Source organism: Oncorhynchus kisutch, unplaced genomic scaffold (genome assembly GCF_002021735.2).
Source record: "Oncorhynchus kisutch isolate 150728-3 unplaced genomic scaffold, Okis_V2 Okis06b-Okis10b_hom, whole genome shotgun sequence".
In the NCBI taxonomy this organism is placed as follows: Eukaryota; Metazoa; Chordata; class Actinopteri; order Salmoniformes; family Salmonidae; genus Oncorhynchus; species Oncorhynchus kisutch.
The window spans coordinates 18,412,144-18,437,143 of record NW_022261983.1 but is presented as its reverse complement, the minus strand read 5'-3'; the positions used below and the strand labels follow the sequence as shown (position 1 = coordinate 18,437,143).

Here is a 25,000-nt window from a genome sequence, read left to right as displayed (position 1 = left end):
GGGAAAGTGCATCTTCAAAATCCTCTGAAACATGGTGACTAGACTCCTCTTTACTAGCCTCCTCTTTAAATCATCTGAAACATGGTGACTAGACTCCTCTTTAAATCATCTGAAACATGGTGACTAGACTCCTCTTTAAATCATCTGAAACATGGTGACTAGACTCCTCTTTACTAGCCTCCTCTTTAAATCATCTGATAACATGGTGACTAGACTCCTCTTTAAATCCTCTGAAACATGGTGACTAGACTCCTCTTTAAATCATCTGAAACATGGTGACTAGACTCCTCTTTACTAGCCTCCTCTTTAAATCATCTGAAACATGGTGACTAGACTCCTCTTTAAATCATCTGAAACATGGTGACTAGACTCCTCTTAAATCATCTGAAACATGGTGACTAGACTCCTCTTTAAATCATCTGAAACATGGTGACTAGACTCCTCTTTACTAGCCTCCTCTTTAAATCATCTGATAACATGGTGACTAGACTCCTCTTTAAATCATCTGAAACATGGTGACTAGACTCCTCTTTAAATCATCTGAAACATGGTGACTAGACTCCTCTTTACTAGACTCCTCTTTAAATCATCTGAAACATGGTGACTAGACTCCTCTTTAAATCATCTGAAACATGGTGACTCCTCTTTAAATCATCTCAAACCTCGTATAGTAACTTCTATACATTAGTGTATACATTTTCGTTACACAGACAATTACATTGAAGCCACAATCTATTTTTAAAATGTTTAAATTTATTTATCCTTTATTTAACTAGGCAAGTCAGTTAAGAACAAATTCTTATTTACAATGACAGCCTACCAGGAACAGTGGGTTAAGTGTCTGTTCAGGAGCAGAACGACAGATTATTTTCCCTTGTCAGCTCGGGGATTCGATCCAGCAACCTTTCGGGTTACTAGTCCAACGCGCTAACCACTAGGCTACCTGCCGCCCCTCTAACCACTAGGCTACCTGCTCTATCCACTAGGCTACCTGCCGCCCCTCTAACCACTAGGCTACCTGCTCTAACCACTAGGCTACCTGCCGCACCTCTAACCACTAGGCTACCTGCTCTAATCACTAGGCTACCCTTCCGCCCCTCTAACCACTAGGCTACCTGCCGCCCCTCTAACCACTAGGCTACCTGCTTTAACCACTAGGCTACCTGTCTCTAACCACTTGGCTACCTGCTCTAACCACTAGGCTACCTGCCGCCCCTCTAACCACTAGGCTAGCTGCCGCCCCTCTAACCACTAGGCTACCCGCTTTAACCACTAGGCTACCTGTCTCTAACCACTAGGCTACCTGCTCTAACCACTAGGCTACCTTCCGCCCCTCACTAGGCTACCTGCTCTAACACCAGGCTACCTGCCTCTAACCACCAGGCTACCTGCCTCTAACCACTAGGCTACCTGCCTCTAACCACTAGGCTACCTGCCTCTAACCACTAGGCTACCTGCCTCTAACCACTAGGCTACCTGCCTCTAACCACTAGGCTACCTGCCTCTAACCACTAGGCTACCTGCCTCTAACCACTAGGCTACCTGCCTCTAACCACTAGGCTACCTGCCTCTAACCACTAGGCTACCTGCCTCTAACCACTAGGCTACCTGCCTCTAACCACTAGGCTACCTGCCTCTAACCACTAGGCTACCTGCCTCTAACCACTAGGCTACCTGCCTCTAACCACTAGGCTACCTGCCTCTAACCACTAGGCTACCTGCCTCTAACCACTAGGCTACCTGCCTCTAACCACTAGGCTACCTGCCTCTAACCACTAGGCTACCTGCCTCTAACCACTAGGCTACCTGCCTCTAACCACTAGGCTACCTGCCTCTAACCACTAGGCTACCTGCCTCTAACCACTAAGCTACCTGCCTCTAACCACTAGACTACCTGTCTCTAACCACTAGATTACCTGCCTCTCCATCTATCTGCAATATTAAATCTGATCCCCCCCTAAAAAAGTGTGTGAGAGGAACACTTGTTTTGTAGAAGAGCAGTGCACATTATCAGGACCACAATGTCCTCACAAGACTCCAGACTGTCTTCACAAGGCCGGGAAAACAATGTGTTCTTTTGGGGGGGGGGGGGGGGGGGGGGTCAGGATTCTTATTCTTCACAAGGTCGGGAAAACCATGTTTATGCTTCAATATGAGAGAGGGAAAAAAAACTTGCCTTATAGAAACGCCGTAGGAGATGCAGACTCTCTTCTCTGGCTCCCTGAAACACACAGAATACACATCACACCTCCTGAACACACTCCTCAACAACAACACAGAATACACATCACACCTACTGAACACACTCCTCAACAACAACACAGAATACACATCACACCTACTGAACACACTCCTCAACAACAACACAGAATACACATCACACCTACTGAACACACTCCTCAACAACACACATCACACCTCCTGAACAACACACATCACACCTCCTGAACACACTCCTCAACAACACATCACACCTCATGAACACACTCCTCAACAACAGATCACACCTCCTGAACACACTCCTCAACAACAACACATCACACCTACTGAACACACTCCTCAACAACACACCTCACACCTCCTGAACACACTCCTCAACAACACACATCACACCTACTGAACACACTCCTCAACAACACACATCACACCTACTGAACACTCCTCAACAACACACATCACACCTCCTCAACACACATCACACCTCAACAACAACACATCACACCTCCTGAACACACTCCTCAACAACACACATCACACCTCCTGAACACACTCCTCAACAACACACATCACACCTCCTGAACACACTCCTCAACAACACATCACACCTACTGAACACACTCCTCAACAACACACAGAATACACATCACACCTCCTCAACAACACACATCACACCTCCTCAACAACACACATCACACCTCAACAACACACATCACACCTCCTCAACAACACACATCACACCTCCTCAACAACACACATCACACCTCCTCAACAACACACATCACACCTCCTCAACAACACACATCACACCTCCTCAACAACACACATCACACCTCCTCAACAACACACATCACACCTCCTGAACACACTCCTCAACAACACAGACCAAAGAGCTAAGATACAGGTAACTGCCAGAATAAAGGAAACACCAACATAGTGTCTTAACAAGGTGTTGGGACAGCAGGTAACTGCCAGAATAAAGGAAACACCAACATAGTGTCTTAATAAGGTGTTGGGTCACCAGGTAACTGCCAGAATAAAGGAAACACCAACATAGTGTCTTAATAAGGTGTTGGGTCACCAGGTAACTGCCAGAATAAAGGAAACACCAACATAGTGTCTTAATAAGGTTTTGGGCCACCAGGTAACTGCCAGAATAAAGGAAACACCAACATAGTGTCTTCATAAGGTTTTGGGCCACCAGGTAACTGCCAGAATAAAGGAAACACCAACATAGTGTTTTAATAAGGTGTTGGGCCACCAGGTAACTGCCAGAATAAAGGAAACACCAACATAGTGTTTAATAAGGGGTTGGGCCACCAGGTAACTGCCAGAATAAAGGAAACACCAACATAGTGTCTTAATAAGGGGTTAGGTCACCAACCACCAGGTAACTGCCAGAATAAAGACACCAACATAGTGTTTTAATAAGGGGTTGGGTCACCAACCACCAGGTAACTGCCAGAATAAAGGAAACACCAACATAGTGTTTTAATAAGGGGTTGGGTCACCAACCACCAGGTAACTGCCAGAATAAAGACACCAACATAGTGTCTTAATAAGGTGTTGGGCCACCAGGTAACTACCAGAATAAAGGAAACACCAACATAGTGTCTTAATAAGGTGTTGGGCCACCAAGTAACTGGCAGAATAAAGGAAACACCACCAACCAGAACAGCTTCAATACACCTCGACATAGATTCTACAAGTGTCTGGAAGTCTATTGGAGGGACGTGACATCATTATTCCACAAGGGAATTCCATCATTTGGCGTTTTGTTGACGGAGGTGGAAAACACTGTCTCAGGCATCGCTTAAGGAATCTCCTAGAAGTGTTCAATTGGTTTGAGATCTGGTGACTGAGATGGCCATGACATACGGCTTACATGGTCTTCATGCTCATCAAACCATTCAGTGACCAGTCGGTCCCTGTGGATGGGGGGAAGGGGGGGGCATTGTCATCTTACGGGGGTAGCCAAAATAATGTCCTGCCCAGTACATTGTTTTAGACATGACCCTAAGCATGATGGGATGTTAATTGCTTAATTACAACCTCACCTGCTTTGAATAAACTTTGTAGCCACCATTTACTTAGGTGTTTCCATTATTTTGCCAGTTACCTGTATCTCAGTAGTAACAGAGCAGGAAGCAGGAAGCACGAGTGATGCTCTGGAACACTCTATATCTCAGTAGTAACAGAGCAGGAAGCAGGAAGCATGAGTGATGCTCTGGAACACTCTATATCTCAGTAGTAACAGAGCAGGAAGCAGGAAGCAGGAAGCATGAGTGGTGCTCTGGAACACTCTATATCTCAGTAGTAACAGAGCAGGAAGCAGGAAGCATGAGTGATGCTCTGGAACACTCTATATCTCAGTAGTAACAGAGCAGGAAGCATGAGTGGTGCTCTGGAACACTCTATATCTCAGTAGGAACAGAGCAGGAGGCAGGAAGCATGAGTGGTGCTCTGGAACACTCTACATCTCAGTAGGAACAGAGCAGGAAGCATGAGTGATACTACTGAGATATAGAGTGTTCCAGAGCAACAGAGCAGGAAGCAGGAAGCATGAGTGATGCTCTGGAACACTCTATATCTCAGTAGTAACAGAGCAGGAAGCAGGAAGCATGAGTGATGTTCTGGAACACTCTATATCTCAGTAGTAACAGAGCAGGAAGCAGGAAGCATGAGTGATGCTCTGGAACACTCTATATCTCAGTAGTAACAGAGCAGGAAGCAGGAAGCATGACTGGTGCTCTGGAACACTCTACATCTCAGTAGTAACAGAGCAGGAAGCAGGAAGCATGAGTGGTGCTCTGGAACACTCTACATCTCAGTACTAACAGAGCAGGAAGCATGAGTGATGCTCTGGAACACTCTACATCTCAGTAGTAACAGAGCAGGAAGCAGGAAGCAGGAAGCATGAGTGGTGCTCTGGAACACTCTACATCTCAGTAGTAACAGAGCAGGAAGCAGGAAGCATGAGTGATGCTCTGGAACACTCTACATCTCAGTACTAACAGAGCAGGAAGCATGAGTGATGCTCTGGAACACTCTACATCTCAGTAGTAACAGAGCAGGAAGCAGGAAGCATGAGTGGTGCTCTGGAACACTCTACATCTCAGTATTAACAGAGCAGGAAGCAGGAAGCATGAGTGACGCTCTGGAACACTCTACATCTCAGTAGTAACAGAGCAGGAAGCATGAGTGATGCTCTGGAACACTATATCTCAGTAGTAACAGAGCAGGAAGCAGGAAGCATGAGTGATGTTCTGGAACACTATATCTCAGTAGTAACAGAGCAGGAAGCAGGAAGCATGAGTGATGCTCTGGAACACTCTATATCTCAGTATTAACAGAGCAGGAAGCAGGAAGCATGAGTGATGCTCTGGAACACTCTACATCTCAGTAGTAACAGAGCAGGAAGCATGAGTGATGCTCTGGAACACTATATCTCAGTAGTAACAGAGCAGGAAGCAGGAAGCATGAGTGATGTTCTGGAACACTATATCTCAGTAGTAACAGAGCAGGAAGCAGGAAGCATGAGTGATGCTCTGGAACACTCTATATCTCAGTAGGAACAGAGCAGGAAGCAGGAAGCATGACTGGTGCTCTGGAACACTCTACATCTCAGTAGTAACAGAGCAGGAAGCAGGAAGCATGAGTGGTGCTCTGGAACACTCTACATCTCAGTAGTAACAGAGCAGGAAGCAGGAAGCAGGAAGCATGAGTGGTGCTCTGGAACACTCTACATCTCAGTAGTAACAGAGATGGAAGCAGGAAGCATGAGTGATGCTCTGGAACACTCTACATCTCAGTACTAACAGAGCAGGAAGCATGAGTGATGCTCTGGAACACTCTACATCTCAGTAGTAACAGAGCAGGAAGCAGGAAGCATGAGTGGTGCTCTGGAACACTCTACATCTCAGTATTAACAGAGCAGGAAGCAGGAAGCATGAGTGATGCTCTGGAACACTCTACATCTCAGTAGTAACAGAGCAGGAAGCATGAGTGATGCTCTGGAACACTATATCTCAGTAGTAACAGAGCAGGAAGCAGGAAGCATGAGTGGTGCTCTGGAACACTCTACATCTCAGTAGTAACAGAGCAGGAAGCAGGAAGCAGGAAGCATGAGTGATGCTCTGGAACACTATATCTCAGTAGGAACAGAGCAGGAAGCAGGAGTGATGCTCTGGAACACTCTATATCTCAGTAGTAACAGAGCAGGAAGCATGAGTGGTGCTCTGGAACACTCTATATCTCAGTAGGAACAGAGCAGGAAGCAGGAAGCATGAGTGGTGCTCTGGAACACTCTACATCTCAGTAGGAACAGAGCAGGAAGCAGGAAGCATGAGTGATACTACTGAGATATAGAGTGTTCCAGAGCAACAGAGCAGGAAGCAGGAAGCATGAGTGATGCTCTGGAACACTCTACATCTCAGTAGTAACAGAGCAGGAAGCAGGAAGCATGAGTGGTGCTCTGGAACACTCTACATCTCAGTAGTAACAGAGCAGGAAGCAGGAAGCATGAGTGATGCTCTGGAACACGCTACATCTCAGTACTAACAGAGCAGGAAGCATGAGTGATGCTCTGGAACACTCTACATCTCAGTAGTAACAGAGCAGGAAGCAGGAAGCATGAGTGGTGCTCTGGAACACTCTACATCTCAGTATTACAGAGCAGGAAGCAGGAAGCATGAGTGATGCTCTGGAACACTCTACATCTCAGTAGTAACAGAGCAGGAAGCATGAGTGATGCTCTGGAACACTATATCTCAGTAGTAACAGAGCAGGAAGCAGGAAGCATGAGTGGTGCTCTGGAACACTCTACATCTCAGTAGTAACAGAGCAGGAAGCAGGAAGCAGGAAGCATGAGTGATGCTCTGGAACACTATATCTCAGTAGGAACAGAGCAGGAAGCAGGAAGCATGAGTGATGCTCTGGAACACTCTATATCTCAGTAGTAACAGAGCAGGAAGCATGAGTGGTGCTCTGGAACACTCTATATCTCAGTAGGAACAGAGCAGGAAGCAGGAAGCATGAGTGGTGCTCTGGAACACTCTATATCTCAGTAGTAACAGAGCAGGAAGCAGGAGGCATGAGTGATGCTCTGGAACACTCTACATCTCAGTAGTAACAGAGCAGAAAGCAGGAAGCAGGAAGCATGAGTGATGCTCTGGAACACTCTATATCTCAGTAGTAACAGAGCAGGAAGCAGGAAGCAGGAGTGGTGCTCTGGAACACTCTACATCTCAGTAGTAACAGAGCAGGAAGCAGGAAGCATGAGTGGTGCTCTGGAACACTCTACATCTCAGTAGTAACAGAGCAGGAAGCAGGAAGCATGAGTGATGCTCTGGAACACTCTATATCTCAGTAGTAACAGAGCAGAAAGCAGGAAGCAGGAAGCATGAGTGATGCTCTGGAACACTCTATATCTCAGTAGTAACAGAGCAGGAAGCAGGAAGCAGGAGTGGTGCTCTGGAACACTCTACATCTCAGTAGTAACAGAGCAGGAAGCAGGAAGCATGAGTGGTGCTCTGGAACACTCTACATCTCAGTAGGAACAGAGCAGGAAGCAGGAAGCATGAGTGGTGCTCTGGAACACTCTACATCTCAGTAGGAACAGAGCAGGAAGCAGGAAGCATGAGTGATGCTCTGGAACACTCTATATCTCAGTAGTAACAGAGCAGGAAGCAGGAGTGATGCTCTGGAACACTCTATATCTCAGTAGTAACAGAGCAGGAAGCAGGAAGCATGAGTGATGCTCTGGAACACTTTATATCTCAGTAGTAACAGAGCAGGAAGCATGAGTGGTGCTCTGGAACACTCTATATCTCAGTAGTAACAGAGCAGGAAGCAGGAAGCAGGAAGCATGAGTGATGCTCTGGAACACTCTATATCTCAGTAGTAACAGCGCAGGAAGCAGGAAGCATGAGTGGTGCTCTGGAACACTCTATATCTCAGTAGTAACAGAGCAGGAAGCAGGAAGCATGAGTGATGCTCTGGAACACTCTATATCTCAGTAGTAACAGAGCAGGAAGCATGAGTGGTGCTCTGGAACACTATATCTCAGTAGGAACAGAGCAGGAAGCATGAGTGATGCTCTGGAACACTCTATATCTCAGTAGGAACAGAGCAGGAAGCAGGAAGCAGGAAGCATGAGTGATGAAGCATGAGTGATGCAAGAAAGGAAAACACTGGAATGAATTACTTAACTCATTAACAAGAGAAGAAGAAGATGAGGAGGAAATAAGTGTAGGGTAAGAAGGGTGATTGATACAAAAAAACTATGTTTTATACAAGAGAGAGGTGGCGGGACCAGAGAGAGAGTGGAGGGGTCTGATGACAGAGAGGAGAGGATGATAGAAGGGCTGAGGACCAGAGAGAATAGAATTGGCTGAGGACCAGAGAGAAGAGAGAGAGAAGAAGGGCTGAGGACCAGAGAGAGAGAGAAGGGCTGAGGACCAGAGAGAGAGAGAGAGAGAGAGAGAAGGGCTGAGGACCAGAGAGAGAGAGAGAGAGAGAGAAGGGCTGAGGACCAGAGAGAGAGAGAGAGAGAGAGAGAAGGGCTGAGGACCAGAGAGAGAGAGAGAGAGAGAGAGAAGGGCTGAGGACCAGAGAGAGAGAGAGAGAGAGAGAGAAGGGCTGAGGACCAGAGAGAGAGAGAGAGAGAGAGAAGGGCTGAGGACCAGAGAGAGAGAGAGAGAGAGAGAAGGGCTGAGGACCAGAGAGAGAGAGAGAGAGAGAAGGGCTGAGGACCAGAGAGAGAGAGAGAGAGAGAAGGGCTGAGGACCAGAGAGAGAGAGAGAGAGAGAAGGGCTGAGACAGAGAGAGAGAGAGAGAGAGAAGGGCTGAGGACCATGAGAGAGAGAGAGAGAGATAGAATGGCTGTGGGGGACCATAGAGAGAGATAAGAGAGTAGAAGGGCTGTGGGGACCAGAGAGATATGATAGGAGGCTGTGGGGACCAGAGAGAGATAGAGAGGGCTGGGGACCAGAGAGAGGAGGCTGGAGACCAGAGAGAGAGAGGTGAGTGAGCAGTGAGCATAGCCTTGCTATTGAGAAAGGCCGCCGTAGGCAGACATGGCTCTCAAGAGAAGACAGGCTATGTGCTCACTGCCCACAAAATGAGGTGGAAACTGAGCTGCACTTCCTAACCTCCTGCCCAATGTATGACCATATTAGAGAGACATATTTCCCTCAGATTACACAGATCCACAAAGAATTCGAAAACAAATCCAATTTTGAAAAACTCCAATATCTACTGGGTGAAAATTCCACAGTGTGCCATCACAGCAGCAAGATTTGTGACCTGTTGCCACGAGAAAAGGGCAACCAGTGAAGAACAAACACCATTGTAAATACAACCCATATTTATGCTTATTTATTTTATCTTGTGTCCTTTAGCCATTTGTACATTGTTAGAACACTGTATATATATATAATATGACATTTGTAATGTCTTTACTGTTTTGAAACTTCTGTATGTGTAATGTTTACTGTTAATTTTTGTTGTTTTTCACTTTATATATTCACTTTGTATGTTGTCTACCTCACTTGCTTTGGCAATGTTAACACATGTTTCCCATGCCAATAAAGCCCTTGAATTGAATTGAATTGAATTGAGAGGGCTGGGGACCAGAGAGAGAGAGGAGGGCTGGGGACCAGAGAGAGAGAGAGGAGGGCTGGGGACCAGAGAGAGAGAGAGGAGGGCTGGAGACCAGAGAGAGAGAGAGAGGAGGGCTGGGGACCAGAGAGAGAGGAGGGCTTGGGGACCAGAGAGAGAGAGAGAGGAGGGCTGGGGACCAGAGAGAGAGGAGGGCTGGGGACCAGAGAGAGAGGAGGGCTGGGGGACCAGAGAGAGAGGAGGGCTGGGGACCAGAGAGAGAGAGGACGAGGAGGGCTGGGGACCAGAGAGAGAGAGAGGAGGGCTGGGACCAGAGAGAGAGAGAGAGGAGGGCTGGGACCAGAGAGAGAGAGAGAGGAGGGCTGGGGACCAGAGAGAGAGAGAGAGGAGGGCTGGGGACCAGAGAGAGCGAGAGAGAGAGGAGGGCTGGGGACCAGAGAGAGCGAGAGAGAGAGGAGGGCTGGGGACAGAGAGAGAGAGCGAGAGAGAGAGGAGGGCTGGGACCAGAGAGAGAGAGAGAGAGAGGAGGAGGGCTGGGGACCAGAGAGAGAGAGAGAGAGAGAGAGAGGAGGGCTTGGGGACCAGAGAGAGAGAGAAGAGAGAGAGAGGAGGGCTGGGGACCAGAGAGAGAGAGAGAGAGAGAGAGAGGAGGGCTGGGGACCAGAGAGAGAGAGAGAGAGAGAGAGAGAGAGAGGAGGGCTGGGGACCAGAGAGAGAGAGAGAGAGAGAGAGGAGGGCTGGGGACCCAGAGAGAGAGAGAGAGAGAGAGGAGGGCTGGGACCAGAGAGAGAGAGAGAGAGAGAGGAGGGCTGGGGACCAGAGAGAGAGAGAGAGAGAGGAGGGCTGGGACATAGAGAGAGAGAGAGAGAGAGAGAGGAGGGCTGGGGACCAGAGAGAGAGAGAGAGAGAAGAGGAGGGCTGGGGGACCAGAGAGAGAGAGAGAGGAGGGCTGGGGACCAGAGAGAGAGAGAGAGAGAAAGAGAGAGGAGGGCTGGGGACCAGAGAGAGAGAGAGAGAAAGAGAGGAGGAGGGCTGGGGACCAGAGAGAGAGAGAGAGAGAGAGGAGGGCTGGGACCATAGAGAGAGAGAGAGAGAGAGGAGGGCTGGGGACCATAGAGAGAGAGAGAGAGAGAGAGGAGGGCTGGGGACCAGAGAGAGAGAGAGAGAGAGAGGAGGGCTGGGGACCAGAGAGAGAGAGAGAGAGAGGAGGGCTGGGGACCAGAGAGAGAGAGAGAGAGAGGAGGGCTGGGGACCAGAGAGAGAGAGAGAGGAGGGCTGGGGACCAGAGAGAGAGAGAGAGGAGGGCTGGGGACCAGAGAGAGGAGGGCTGGGGACCAGAGAGAGAGAGGAGGGCTGGGGACCAGAGAGAGAGAGAGGAGGGCTGGGGACCAGAGAGAGAGAGAGGAGGGCAGGGGACCAGAGAGAGAGAGAGGAGGGCTGGGGACCAGAGAGAGAGAGAGGAGGGCTGGGGACCAGAGAGAGAGAGAGGAGGGCTGGGGACCAGAGAGAGAGAGAGAGAGAGGAGGGCTGGGGACCAGAGAGAGAGAGAGAGAGGAGGGCTGGGGACCAGAGAGAGAGAGAGAGAGGAGGGCTGGGGACCAGAGAGAGAGAGGAGGATGGCTGGGGACCAGAGAGAGAGAGAGGAGGGCTGGGGACCAGAGAGAGAGAGAGGAGGGCTGGGGGACCAGAGAGAGAGAGAGGAGGGCTGGGGACCAGAGAGAGAGAGAGGAGGGCTGGGGACCAGAGAGAGAGAGGAGGGCTGGGGGACCAGAGAGAGAGAGAGGAGGGCTGGGGACCAGAGAGAGAGAGAGAGAGAAGGGCTGGGGACCAGAGAGAGAGAGAGAGAGAGAAGGGGCTGGGGACCAGAGAGAGAGAGAGAGAGAAGGGCTGGGGACCAGAGAGAGAGAGAGAGAGGAGGGCTGGATGTCAGGACCAAAGGGGGGGAGAGACTGACACACTCACCTCTAGACAGCCAGGTGTACATCCTTGATGATGCAGTGAGCAGGAGAGGAGGAAGAAGAGGAGGAGGAGGAGAGGACGGACCGTTTCAACAGCAGACAGCTCAGCTCCAGAGTAGCCAGACGTACCTTACCATCTACACACACACACACACCAATATCACACGTTAGGTGGTTTGTGGGTGCGTGCGATCATGTGTGTGTGTGATCATGTGTGTGTGTGTGTGATAATGTGTGTGTGTGTGTGATAATGTGTGTGTGCGATAATGTGTGTGTGTGTGATAATGTGTGTGTGTGTGATAGTGTGTGTGTGATAATGTGTAGGTGTAGGTTGTGTGTGTGTGATAGTGTGTGTGTGATAATGTGTAGGTTAGGTTGTGTGTGTGTGATAGTGTGTGTGAGAGAAATAATGTGCGTTGCAAAAATGTGTGTGTGTGATAATGTGTGTGTGTGATAATGTGTGTGTGTGTGGTGTGATAATGTGTGTGATAATGTGTGTGTGTGTGATAATGTGTGTGTTAATGTGTGTGTGTGATAATGTGTGTGTGTGTGTGTGTGTGATAATGTGTGTGATGATGTGTGTGTGTGTGTGTGTGTGTTAATGTGTGTAATAATGTGTGTGTGTGTGTGTGTGTGTTGTTAATGTGTGTAATAATGTGTGTGTGTGTGTGTTAATGTGTGTATGTGTGCGTTAATGTGTGTGTGTGTGTGATAATGTGTGTGTGTGAGTGTGTGTGTGCGTTAATGTGTGTGTGTGTGATAATGTGTGTGTGATAATGTGTATGTGTGTGTGTTAATGTGTATGTGGTGTGTGTGTGTGTGTGTGTGATAATGTGTGTGTGTGTGTGTGTGTGTGTGTGTGTGTGTGTGTGTGTGTGTGTGTGTGTGTGTGTGTGTGTGATAATGTGTGTGTGATAATGTGTATGTGTGTGTGTTTAATGTGTATGTGTGTGTGTTAATGTGTGTTAATGTGTGTGTGTGTGATAGTGTGTGTGTGTGTGTGTGTGAGATATGTGTGTGTGTGTGTGTGTGTGATAATGTGTGTGGGTGTGATAATGTGTGTGGTGTGTGTGTGGTGATAATGTGTGTGTGTGTTACCTGGTTGTGCGGCCACGTTCATCACTCGTATGAGTCTCTCCACCAACACCTGGCTATAACAGCTCCTCTCCTGGTCTGGGACCGGTAAACTGCAGCCTCTCCAACAACTCACGGTTGATCCCTGAACAAACACTCCCATTTAGAACGAGTTACAGCTCCTATCGGTTAACGGAACATCTCTACAGAACATCATGATCCACTAGTCTGTTATCTGAACATCATGATCCACTAGTCTGTTTTCTGAACATCTCTACAGAACATCATGATCCACTAGTCTGTAACAGAAGCTCATGATCCACTAGTCTGTTATCAGAACATCATGATCCACTAGTCTGTTATCTGAACATCATGATCCACTAGTCTGTTATCTGAACATCATGATCCACTAGTCTGTTATCTGAACATCTCTACAGAACATCATGATCCACTAGTCTGTTATCTGAACATCATGATCCACTAGTCTGTTATCTGAACATCATGATCCACTAGTCTGTTATCTGAACATCATGATCCACTAGTCTGTTATCTGAACATCATGATCCACTAGTCTGTTATCTGAACATCATGATCCACTAGTCTGTTATCTGAACATCATGATCCACTAGTCTGTTATCTGAACATCATGATCCACTAGTCTGTTATCTGAACATCATGATCCACTAGTCTGTTATCTGAACATCATGATCCACTAGTCTGTTATCAGAACATCATGATCCACTAGTCTGTTATCTGAACATCATGATCCACTAGTCTGTTATCTGAACATCATGATCCACTAGTCTGTTAACAGAACATCATGATCCACTAGTCTGTTATCTGAACATCATGATCCACTAGTCTGTTATCTGAACATCATGATCCACTAGTCTGTTATCTGAACATCATGATCCACTAGTCTGTTATCTGAACATCATGATCCACTAGTCTGTTATCTGAACATCATGATCCACTAGTCTGTTATCTGAACATCATGATCCACTAGTCTGTTATCTGAACATCATGATCCACTAGTCTGTTATCTGAACATCATGATCCACTAGTCTGTTATCTGAACATCATGATCCACTAGTCTGTTATCTGAACATCATGATCCACTAGTCTGTTATCTGAACGTCTCTACAGAACATCATGATCCACTAGTCTGTTATCTGAACATCATGATCCACTAGTCTGTTATCTGAACATCATGATCCACTAGTCTGTTATCTGAACATCATGATCCACTAGTCTGTTATCTGAACATCATGATCCAATAGTCTGTTATCTGAACATCATGATCCAATAGTCTGTTATCTGAACATCATGATCCAATAGTCTGTTATCTGAACATCATGATCCACTAGTCTGTTATCTGAACGTCTCTACAGAACATCATGATCCACTAGTCTGTTATCTGAACATCATGATCCACTAGTCTGTTATCTGAGCATCTCTACAGAACATCATGATCCACTAGTCTGTTATCTGAACATCATGATCCACTAGTCTGTTAACAGAACATCATGATCCACTAGTCTGTTATCTGAACATCATGATCCCACTAGTCTGTTATCTGAACGTCTCTACAGAACATTCATGATCCACTAGTCTGTTATCTGAACATCATGATCCCACTAGTCTGTTATCAGAACATCATGATCCACTAGTCTGTTATCAGAACATCATGATCCACTAGTCTGTTATCAGAACATCATGATCCACTAGTCTGTTATCTGAACATCATGATCCACTAGTCTGTTATCTGAACATCATGATCCACTAGTCTGTTATCTGAACATCATGATCCACTAGTCTGTTATCTGAACGTCATGATCCACTAGTCTGTTATCTGAACGTCATGATCCACTAGTCTGTTATCTGAACGTCATGATCCACTAGTCTGTTATCTGAACGTCATGATCCACTAGTCTGTTATCTGAACGTCATGATCCACTAGTCTGTTATCTGAACGTCATGATCCACTAGTCTGTTATCTGAACGTCATGATCCACTAGTCTGTTATCTGAACGTCATGATCCACTAGTCTGTTATCTGAACGTCATGATCCACTAGTCTGTTAACAGAACATCATGATCCACTAGTCTGTTATCTGAACATCATGATCCACTAGTCTGTTTATCTGACATCATGATCCACTAGTCTGTTATCTGAACATCATGAATCCACTAGTCTGTTATCTGAACATCATGATCCACTAGTCTGTTATCTGAACATCATGATCCACTAGTCTGTTTCTATCTGAACGTCCTCTACAGAACATCATGATCCACTAGTCTGTTATCTGAACATCATGATCCACTAGTCTGTTATCTGAACATCATGATCCACTAGTCTGTTATCTGAACATCATGATCCCACTAGTCCTGTTATCTGAACGTCTCTACAGAACATCATGATCCACTAGTCTGTTATCTGACATCATGATCCACTAGTCTGTTTATCTGAACATCATGATCCACTAGTCTTGTTATCTGAACATCATGATCCACTAGTCTGTTATCTGAACATCATGATCCACTAGTCTGTTATCTGAACGTCTCTACAGAACATCATTGATCCACTAGTCTGTTATCTGAACATCATGATCCACTAGTCTGTTATCTGAACATCATGATCCACTAGTCTGTTATCTGAACATCATGATCCACTAGTCTGTTATCTGAACATCATGATCCACTAGTCTGTTATCTGAACATCATGATCCACTAGTCTGTTATCTGAACATCATGATCCACTAGTCTGTTAACAGAACATCATGATCCACTAGTCTGTTAACAGAACATCATGATCCACTAGTCTGTTATCTGAACATCATGATCCAATAGTCTGTTATCTGAACATCATGATCCACTAGTCTGTTATCTGAACGTCTCTACAGAACATCATGATCCACTAGTCTGTTATCTGAACATCATGATCCACTAGTCTGTTATCTGAACATCATGATCCACTAGTCTGTTATCTGAACATCATGATCCACTAGTCTGTTATCTGAACGTCTCTACAGAACATCATGATCCACTAGTCTGTTATCTGAACATCATGATCCACTAGTCTGTTATCTGAACATCATGATCCACTAGTCTGTTATCTGAACATCATGATCCACTAGTCTGTTATCTGAACATCATGATCCACTAGTCTGTTATCTGAACATCATGATCCACTAGTCTGTTATCTGAACATCATGATCCACTAGTCTGTTAACAGAACATCATGATCCACTAGTCTGTTATCTGAACGTCTCTACAGAACATCATGATCCACTAGTCTGTTATCTGAACATCATGATCCACTAGTCTGTTATCTGAACATCATGATCCACTAGTCTGTTATCTGAACATCATGATCCACTAGTCTGTTATCTGAACATCATGATCCACTAGTCTTATCTGAACATCATGATCCACTAGTCTGTTATCTGAACATCATGATCCACTAGTCTTATCTGAACATCATGATCCACTAGTCTGTTATCTGAACGTCTCTACAGAACATCATGATCCACTAGTCTGTAATCTGAACATCATGATCCACTAGTCTGTTATCTGAACATCATGATCCACTAGTCTGTTATCTGAACATCATGATCCACTAGTCTGTTATCAGAACATCTCTACAGAACATCATGATCCACTAGTCTGTTATCAGAACATCATGATCCACTAGTCTTAACAGAACATCATGATCCACTAGTCTGTTATCTGAACATCATGATCCACTAGTCTGTTATCTGAACATCATGATCCACTAGTCTGTTAACAGAACATCATGATCCACTAGTCTGTTATCTGAACATCATGATCCACTAGTCTGTTATCTGAACATCATGATCCACTAGTCTGTTATCAGAACATCTCTACAGAACATCATGATCCACTAGTCTGTTATCAGAACATCATGATCCACTAGTCTGTTATCTGAACATCATGATCCACTAGTCTTAACAGAACATCATGATCCACTAGTCTGTTATCTGAACATCATGATCCACTAGTCTGTTAACAGAACATCATGATCCACTAGTCTGTTATCTGAACATCATGATCCACTAGTCTGTTATCTGAACATCATGATCCACTAGTCTGTTATCTGAACATCATGATCCACTAGTCTGTTATCAGAACATCTCTACAGAACATCATGATCCACTAGTCTGTTATCAGAACATCATGATCCACTAGTCTGTTATCTGAACATCATGATCCACTAGTCTTAACAGAACATCATGATCCACTAGTCTGTTATCTGAACATCATGATCCACTAGTCTGTTAACAGAACATCATGATCCACTAGTCTGTTATCTGAACATCATGATCCACTAGTCTGTTATCTGAACATCATGATCCACTAGTCTGTTATCTGAACATCATGATCCACTAGTCTGTTATCTGAACATCATGATCCACTAGTCTGTTATCTGAACATCATGATCCACTAGTCTGTTATCAGAACATCTCTACAGAACATCATGATCCACTAGTCTGTTATCAGAACATCATGATCCACTAGTCTTAACAGAACATCATGATCCACTAGTCTGTTATCTGAACATCATGATCCACTAGTCTGTTATCTGAACATCATGATCCACTAGTCTGTTAACAGAACATCATGATCCACTAGTCTGTTATCTGAACATCATGATCCACTAGTCTGTTATACTGAACATCATGATCCACTAGTCTGTTATCAGAACATCCTCTACAGAACATCATGATCCACTGTCTGTTATCAGAACATCATGATCCACTAGTCTGTTATCTGAACATCATGATCCACTAGTCTTAACAGAAACATCATGATCCACTAGTCTGTTATCTGAACATCATGATCCACTAGTCTGTTAACAGAACATCATGATCCACTAGTCTGTTATCTGAACATCATGATCCACTAGTCTGTTATCTGAACATCATGATCCACTAGTCTGTTATCTGAACATCATGATCCACTAGTCTGTTATCAGAACATCTCTACAGAACATCATGATCCACTAGTCTGTTATCAGAACATCATGATCCACTAGTCTGTTATCTGAACATCATGATCCACTAGTCTTAACAGAACATCATGATCCACTAGTCTGTTATCTGAACATCATGATCCACTAGTCTGTTAACAGAACATCATGATCCACTAGTCTGTTATCTGAACATCATGATCCACTAGTCTGTTTATCTGAACATCATGATCCACTAGTCTGTTATCTGAACATCATGATCCACTAGTCGTTATCTGAACATCATGATCCACTAGTCTGTTTATCTGAACATCATGATCCACTAGTCTGTTATCTGAACAATCATGATCCACTAGTCTGTTATCTGAACATCATGATCCACTAGTCTGTTATCTGAACATCATGATTCCACTAGTCTGTTATCTGAACATCATGATGCCACTAGTCTGTTATCTGAAACATCATGATCCACTAGTCTGTTATCTGAACATCATGATCCACTAGTCTGTTATCTGAACATCATGATCCACTAGTCTGTTATCTGAACATCATGATCCACTAGTCTGTTTATATGAAATCATGATCCACTAGTCTGTTATCTGAACATCATGATCCACTAGTCTGTTATCTGAACATCTCAACAGAACATCATGATCCACTAACCTACCGGAGCTAACCTACCGTGCTTCTACACCTGCATTGCTTACTGTTTGGGGTTTTAGGCTGGGTTTCTGTACAGCACTTTGAGATATCAGCTGATGTACGAAGGGCTATATAAATAAATTAGATTTGATAGCTAACCTACCGGAGCTAACCTACCGGAGCTAACCTACCGGAGCCAACCTACCGGAGCTAACCTACCGGAGCTAACCTACCGGAGCTAACCTACCGGAGCTAACCTACCGGAGCCAACCTACCGGAGCTAACCTACCGGAGCTAACCTACCGGAGCCAACCTACCGGAGCTAACCTACCGGAGCTAACCTACCGGACCCAACCTACAGGAATTAAACAACCATAGCTAACCTACCGGAGCTAACCTACCGGAGCTAACCTACCGGAGCTAACCTACCGGAGCTAACCTACAGAATTAAGGATTAAACAACCATAGCTAACCTACCATAGCTCACCTACAGGAATTAAACAACCATAGCTAACCTACCGGAGCTAAACGTCCCATAGCTAGCCGACCGGAAGCTAACCTACCGGAGCTAACCTACAGGTGCTAACCTACCATAGCTAGCCTACGGGAGCTAGCCTACCGGGAAAAAACCTACAGGACCTAATCTACCGGAGCTAACCTACCGGAGCTAACCTACCAGAGCTAACCTACAGGAGCTAACGCACTGGAGCTAACCTACCGGAAAAAACTACCGGAGCTAGCCTACCGGAGCTCACCTACAGGAGCTAACCTACAGGAGCTAACCTACAGGAGCTAACCTACAGGAGCTAACCTACAGGAGCTAACCTACAGGAGCTAACCTACCGGAGCTAACCTACCAGAGATAACCTACCAGAGATAACCTACCAGAGATAACCTACCAGAGATAACCTACCAGAGATAACTACCAGAGATACCTACCAGAGATAACCTACCAGAGATAACCTACCAGAGATAACCTACAGATAACCTACCAGAGATAACCTACCAGAGATACTACCAGAGATAACCTACCCAGAGATAACCTACCGGAGCTAGCCTACAGGAGCTAGCCTACAGGAGCTAACCTACCGGAGCTAACCTCCGGAGCTAACCTACCGGAGCTAAACCTACCGGAGCTAACCTACAGGAGCTAACCTAACAGGAGCTAACCTACCGGAGCTAACCTACCGGAGCTAACCATCTATTGTTGAACAGATGGTGTAGATGCTCCTCTCACCTTTGCTGTGGGACACGGCGTAGAGGAGGACAGAGTACAAACAGAGCATGATAATCGTCTTCACTACAAATCGAGAGCACTGTACACCATGTCTAGGAACGGTCTGGAGGAGAGAGAGAGAGACAGGAGACAGACTTTAACCATTTGTACATTGTTAAAACACTGTATATATATATATATATAATATGACATTTGTAATGTCTTTATTGTTTTGAAACTTCTGTATGTGTAATGTTTACTGTTATTTTTTATTGTTAATTTCACTTTATATATTATCTACCCTCACTTGTTTTGGCAATGAGGATGAGAAGAGGGAGACAGACAGAGAGAGAGGAGAGAGAGACAGGAGAGAGAGAGAGACACAGAGAGAGGAGACGACAGGGAGAGAGAGAGAGACAGAGAGAGAGACAAGAGAGAGACAGAGAGAGAGAGACACAGGGAGAGAGAGACACAGGGAGAGAGAGACACAGGGAGAGAGAGGGAGAGAGAGACACAGGGAGAGAGAGGGAGAGAGAGACACAGGGAGAGAGAGGGAGAGAGAGACACAGGGAGAGAGAGGGAGAGAGAGACACAGGGAGAGAGGGAGAGAGAGACACAGGGAGAGAGAGGGAGAGAGAGACACAGGGAGAGAGAGGGAGAGAGACACAGGGAGAGAGAGGGAGAGAGAGACACAGGGAGAGAGAGGGAGAGAGAGACACAGGGAGAGAGAGGGAGAGAGAGACACAGGGAGAGAGAGGGAGAGAGAGACACAGGGAGAGAGAGGGAGAGAGAGACACAGGGAGAGACAGGGAGAGAGAGACACAGGGAGAGACAGGGAGAGAGAGACACAGGGAGAGACAGGAGAGAGAGAGAGACAGAGAGAGAGAGAGACAGGGAGAGAGAGACAGGGAGAGAGAGAGAGACAGGGAGAGAGAGAGAGACAGGGAGAGAGAGAGAGACAGGGAGAGAGAGAGAGACAGGGAGAGAGAGAGAGACAGGGAGAGAGAGAGAGACAGGGAGAGAGAGAGAGACAGGGAGAGAGACAGGGAGAGAGACAGGGAGAGAGAGAGAGACAGGGAGAGAGGGAGAGAGAGAGAGAGACAGGGAGAGAGAGAGAGACAGGGAGAGAGAGAGAGACAGGGAGAGAGAGAGAGACAGGGAGAGAGAGAGAGACAGGGAGAGAGAGAGAGACAGGGAGAGAGAGAGAGACAGGGAGAGAGAGAGACACAGGGAGAGAGAGGGAGAGACAGGGAGAGAGAGAGACACAGGGAGAGAGAGGGAGAGAGAGACACAGGGAGAGAGAGGGAGAGAGAGACACAGGGAGAGAGAGGAGAGAGAGACACAGGGAGAGAGAGGGAGAGAGAGACACAGGGAGAGAGAGGGAGAGAGAGACACAGGGAGAGAGAGGGAGAGAGAGACACAGGGAGAGAGAGGGAGAGAGAGACACAGGGAGAGACAGGAGAGAGAGAGACAGAGAGAGAGAGAGACAGGGAGAGAGAGAGAGACAGGGAGAGAGAGAGAGACAGGGAGAGAGAGAGAGACAGGGAGAGAGAGAGAGACAGGGAGAGAGAGAGAGACAGGGAGAGAGAGAGAGACAGGGAGAGAGAGAGAGACAGGGAGAGAGAGAGAGACAGGGAGAGAGAGAGAGACAGGGAGAGAGAGAGAGACAGGGAGAGAGAGAGAGACAGGGAGAGAGACAGGGAGAGAGAGAGAGACAGGGAGAGAGAGAGAGACAGGGAGAGAGAGACAGGGAGAGAGAGAGAGACAGGAGAGAGAGAGAGACAGGGAGAGAGAGAGAGACAGGGAGAGAGAGAGAGACAGGGAGAGAGAGAGAGACAGGGAGAGAGAGAGAGAGAGAGAGAGAGAGAGAGAGAGAGAGAGAGAGAGAGAGAGACAGGGAGAGAGAGAGAGACAGGGAGAGAGAGAGACAGGGAGAGAGAGAGAGACAGGGAGAGAGAGAGGAGAGAGACAGGGAGAGAGAGAGAGAGAGACAGGGAGAGAGAGAGAGAGAGACAGGGAGAGAGAGAGAGAGACAGGGAGAGAGAGAGAGAGAGACAGGGAGAGAGAGAGAGAGAGACAGGGAGAGAGAGAGAGAGAGAGAGACAGGAGAAGAGAGAGAGAGCAGGAGAGGAGAGAGAGAGAGAACAGGGAGAGAGAGAGAGAGACAGGGAGAGAGAGAGAGAGAACAGGGAGAGAGAGAGAGGAGAAGACAGGGAGAGAGAGAGAGAACAGGGAGAGAGAGAGAGACAGGGAGAGGAGAGAAGAACAGGGAGAGAGAGGGAGAGAGAGACAAGGGAGAGAGAGGGAGAGAGGACAGGGAGAGAGAGGGAGAGAGAGACACAGGGAGAGAGAGGGAGAGAGAGACACAGGGAGAGAGAGGGAGAGAGAGACACAGGGAGAGAGAGGGAGAGAGAGAGAGACAGGGAGAGAGAGAGCGACAGGGAGAGACAGGAGAGAGAGAGAGACACAGAGAGAGAGAGAGACACGGAGAGAGAGACACAGAGAGAGAGAGAGACAGGGAGAGAGAGAGAGACAGGGAGAGAGAGAGAGACAGAGAGAGAGAGAGAGACAGGGAGAGAGACAGGGAGAGAGACAGGGAGAGAGGGAGAGAGAGAGAGACAGGAGAGAGACAGGGAGGGAGAGAGAGAGAGAGAGAGAGAGACAGGGAGAGAGAGAGAGACAGGGAGAGAGAGAGAGACAGGAGAGAGACAGAGAGAGAGACAGGGAGAGAGACAGGGAGAGAGACAGGGAGAGGGAGAGAGAGAGAGACAGGGAGAGAGAGAGAGACAGGGAGAGAGAGAGAGAGAGAGAGGAGAGAGAGAGACAGGGAGAGAGACAGGGAGAGGGGAGAGAGAGAGAAGGGAGAGAGAGAGAAGACAGGAGAGAGAGAGACAGGGAGAGAGAGGAGACAGGGAGAGAGAGAGAGAGAGACAGGGAGAGAGAGAGAGACGGAGAGGAGAGAGACAGGGAGAGAGAGAGAGACAGGGAGAGAGAGAGAGAGACAGGGAGAGAGAGAGAGACAGGGAGAGAGAGAGAGACAGGGAGAGAGAGGGAGACAGGGAGAGAGAGAGACACAGGGAGAGAGAGGGGAGAGGACACAGGGGAGAGGGAGAGAGAGACACAGGGAGAGAGAGGGAGAGAGAAGAGAACAGGGAGAGAGAGGGAGAGAGAGACACAGGGAGAGAGAGGGAGGAGAGAACAGGGAGAGAGAGGAGAGAGAGACACAGGGAGAGAGAGGGAGAGAGAGACACAGGGAGAGAGAGGGAGAGAGAGAGAGACAGGGAGAGAGAGAGCGACAGGGAGAGACAGGAGAGAGAGAGAGACACAGAGAGAGAGAGAGACACAGAGAGAGAGAGAGACACGGAGAGAGAGAGAGACGGAGAGAGAGACACAGAGAGAGAGAGAGAGACAGGGAGAGAGAGAGAGACAGGGAGAGAGAGAGGGAGAGAGGGAGAGAGAGAGAGACAGGAGAGAGACAGGGAGGGAGAGAGAGAGAGAGAGACACAGAGAGAGAGAGAGACACGGAGAGAGAGAGAGACGGAGAGAGAGACACAGAGAGAGAGAGAGACAGGGAGAGAGAGAGAGACAGGGAGAGAGAGAGAGACAGGAGAGAGACAGAGAGAGAGACAGGGAGAGAGAGAGAGACAGGGATAATTATTCACACAGAAAACAAACTTCCAAAGAAAACGAAATAGTGTATTTTGAGCAGGACAGAGATTATATAAGGAACTGGAGTTGCGTCAGTTGACAGTGGATTGATGAGCAGTGGATTAGTTGATGGTTCCACTGAACCAGCAGGAGCTCCTTCCAGTGAAGACCAGTCAACCAACAGAGATGTGAAACTGATTTGTCTTCCTCTTCCATACTTATGACCATAAGAGAATGTATGGGCTTCACACACACACACACACACACACACACACACACACACACACCACAAACGCAAACACACACATGCACGCAAACGCACACCACACACAGAAAACAAGGCCGTCCTTGTTTGCAAATAGTTACATGTAAGACGTCATTAGGAATCTGAGCTATGTACTATCAAAAGATAGGCCTTTCCACCCAGACAGAGTAGGTCTACCTTTCCACCCAGGACAGAGTAGGTCTACCTTCAAACCCCCTACCTTTCCACCCCAGACAGAGTAGGACCTACTCTTCCCACCCCAGAGAGAGAACAACCTACCTTTCCACCCCAGACAGAGTAGGACCTACCTTTCCACCCCAGAGAGAGAACAACCTACCTTTCCACCCTAGACAGAGTAGGACCTACCTTTCCACCCCAGACAGAGTAGGTCTACCTTTCCACCCCCCCTACCTTTCCACCCCAGACAGAGTAGGGTCTACCTTTCCACCCCCCCCTACCTTTCCACCCCAGACAGAGTAGGGCCTACCTTTCCACCCCAGACAGAGTAGGACCTACCTTTCCACCCCAGACAGAGTAGGTCTACCTTTCCACCCCCCCTACCTTTCCACCCCAGACAGAGTAGGTCTACCTTTCCACCCCCCCTACCTTTCCACCCCAGACAGAGTAGGGCCTACCTTTCCACCCCAGACAGAGTAGGGCCTACCTTTCCACCCCAGACAGAGTAGGGCCTACCTTTCCACCCCAGACAGAGTAGGACCTACCTTTCCACCCCAGAGAGAGAACAACCTACCTTTCCACCCCAGACAAGAGTAGGACCTACCTTTCCACCCCAGACAGAGTAGGTCTACCTTTCCACCCCCCTACCTTTCCACCCCAGGACAGAGTAGGTCTACCTTTTACCCCCCCTACCTTTCCACCCCAGACAGAGTAGGGCCTACCTTTCCACCCCAGACAGAGTAGGACCTACCTTTCCACCCCAGACAGAGTAGGTCTACCTTTCCACCCCCCCTACCTTTCCACCCCAGACAGAGTAGGTCTACCTTTCCACCCCCCTACCTTTCCACCCCAGACAGAGTAGGGCCTACCTTTCCACCCCAGACAGAGTAGGGCCTACCTTTCCACCCCAGACAGAGTAGGGCCTACCTTTCCACCCCAGACAGAGTAGGGCTTACCTTTCCACCCCCCTACCTTTCCACCCCAGACAGAGTAGGTCTACCTTTCCACCCCAGACAGAGTAGGGCCTACCTTTCCACCCCAGACAGAGTAGGGCCTACCTTTCCACCCCAGACAGAGTAGGGCCTACCTTTCCACCCCAGACAGAGTAGGTCTACCTTTCCACCCCCCTACCTTTCCACCCCAGACAGAGTAGGACCTACCTTTCCACCCCAGACAGAGTAGGGCCTACCTTTA

General features: G+C 47.4%; 1 protein-coding gene across 1 annotated transcript in view; it reads right to left on the bottom strand.

The window, feature by feature from the left end:
- LOC109887099 (C-type lectin domain containing 16A) overlaps positions 1-25,000 on the bottom strand; it is a 95,776-nt gene that overhangs the window by 34,323 nt on the left and 36,453 nt on the right. The window contains 7 exon segments of the mRNA XM_031814020.1: positions 2,177-2,260; positions 11,808-11,932; positions 12,894-12,981; positions 12,983-13,014; positions 19,738-19,765; positions 19,767-19,805; positions 19,807-19,840. Coding sequence (XP_031669880.1) covers positions 2,177-2,260; positions 11,808-11,932; positions 12,894-12,981; positions 12,983-13,014; positions 19,738-19,765; positions 19,767-19,805; positions 19,807-19,840 — 430 coding nt within the window.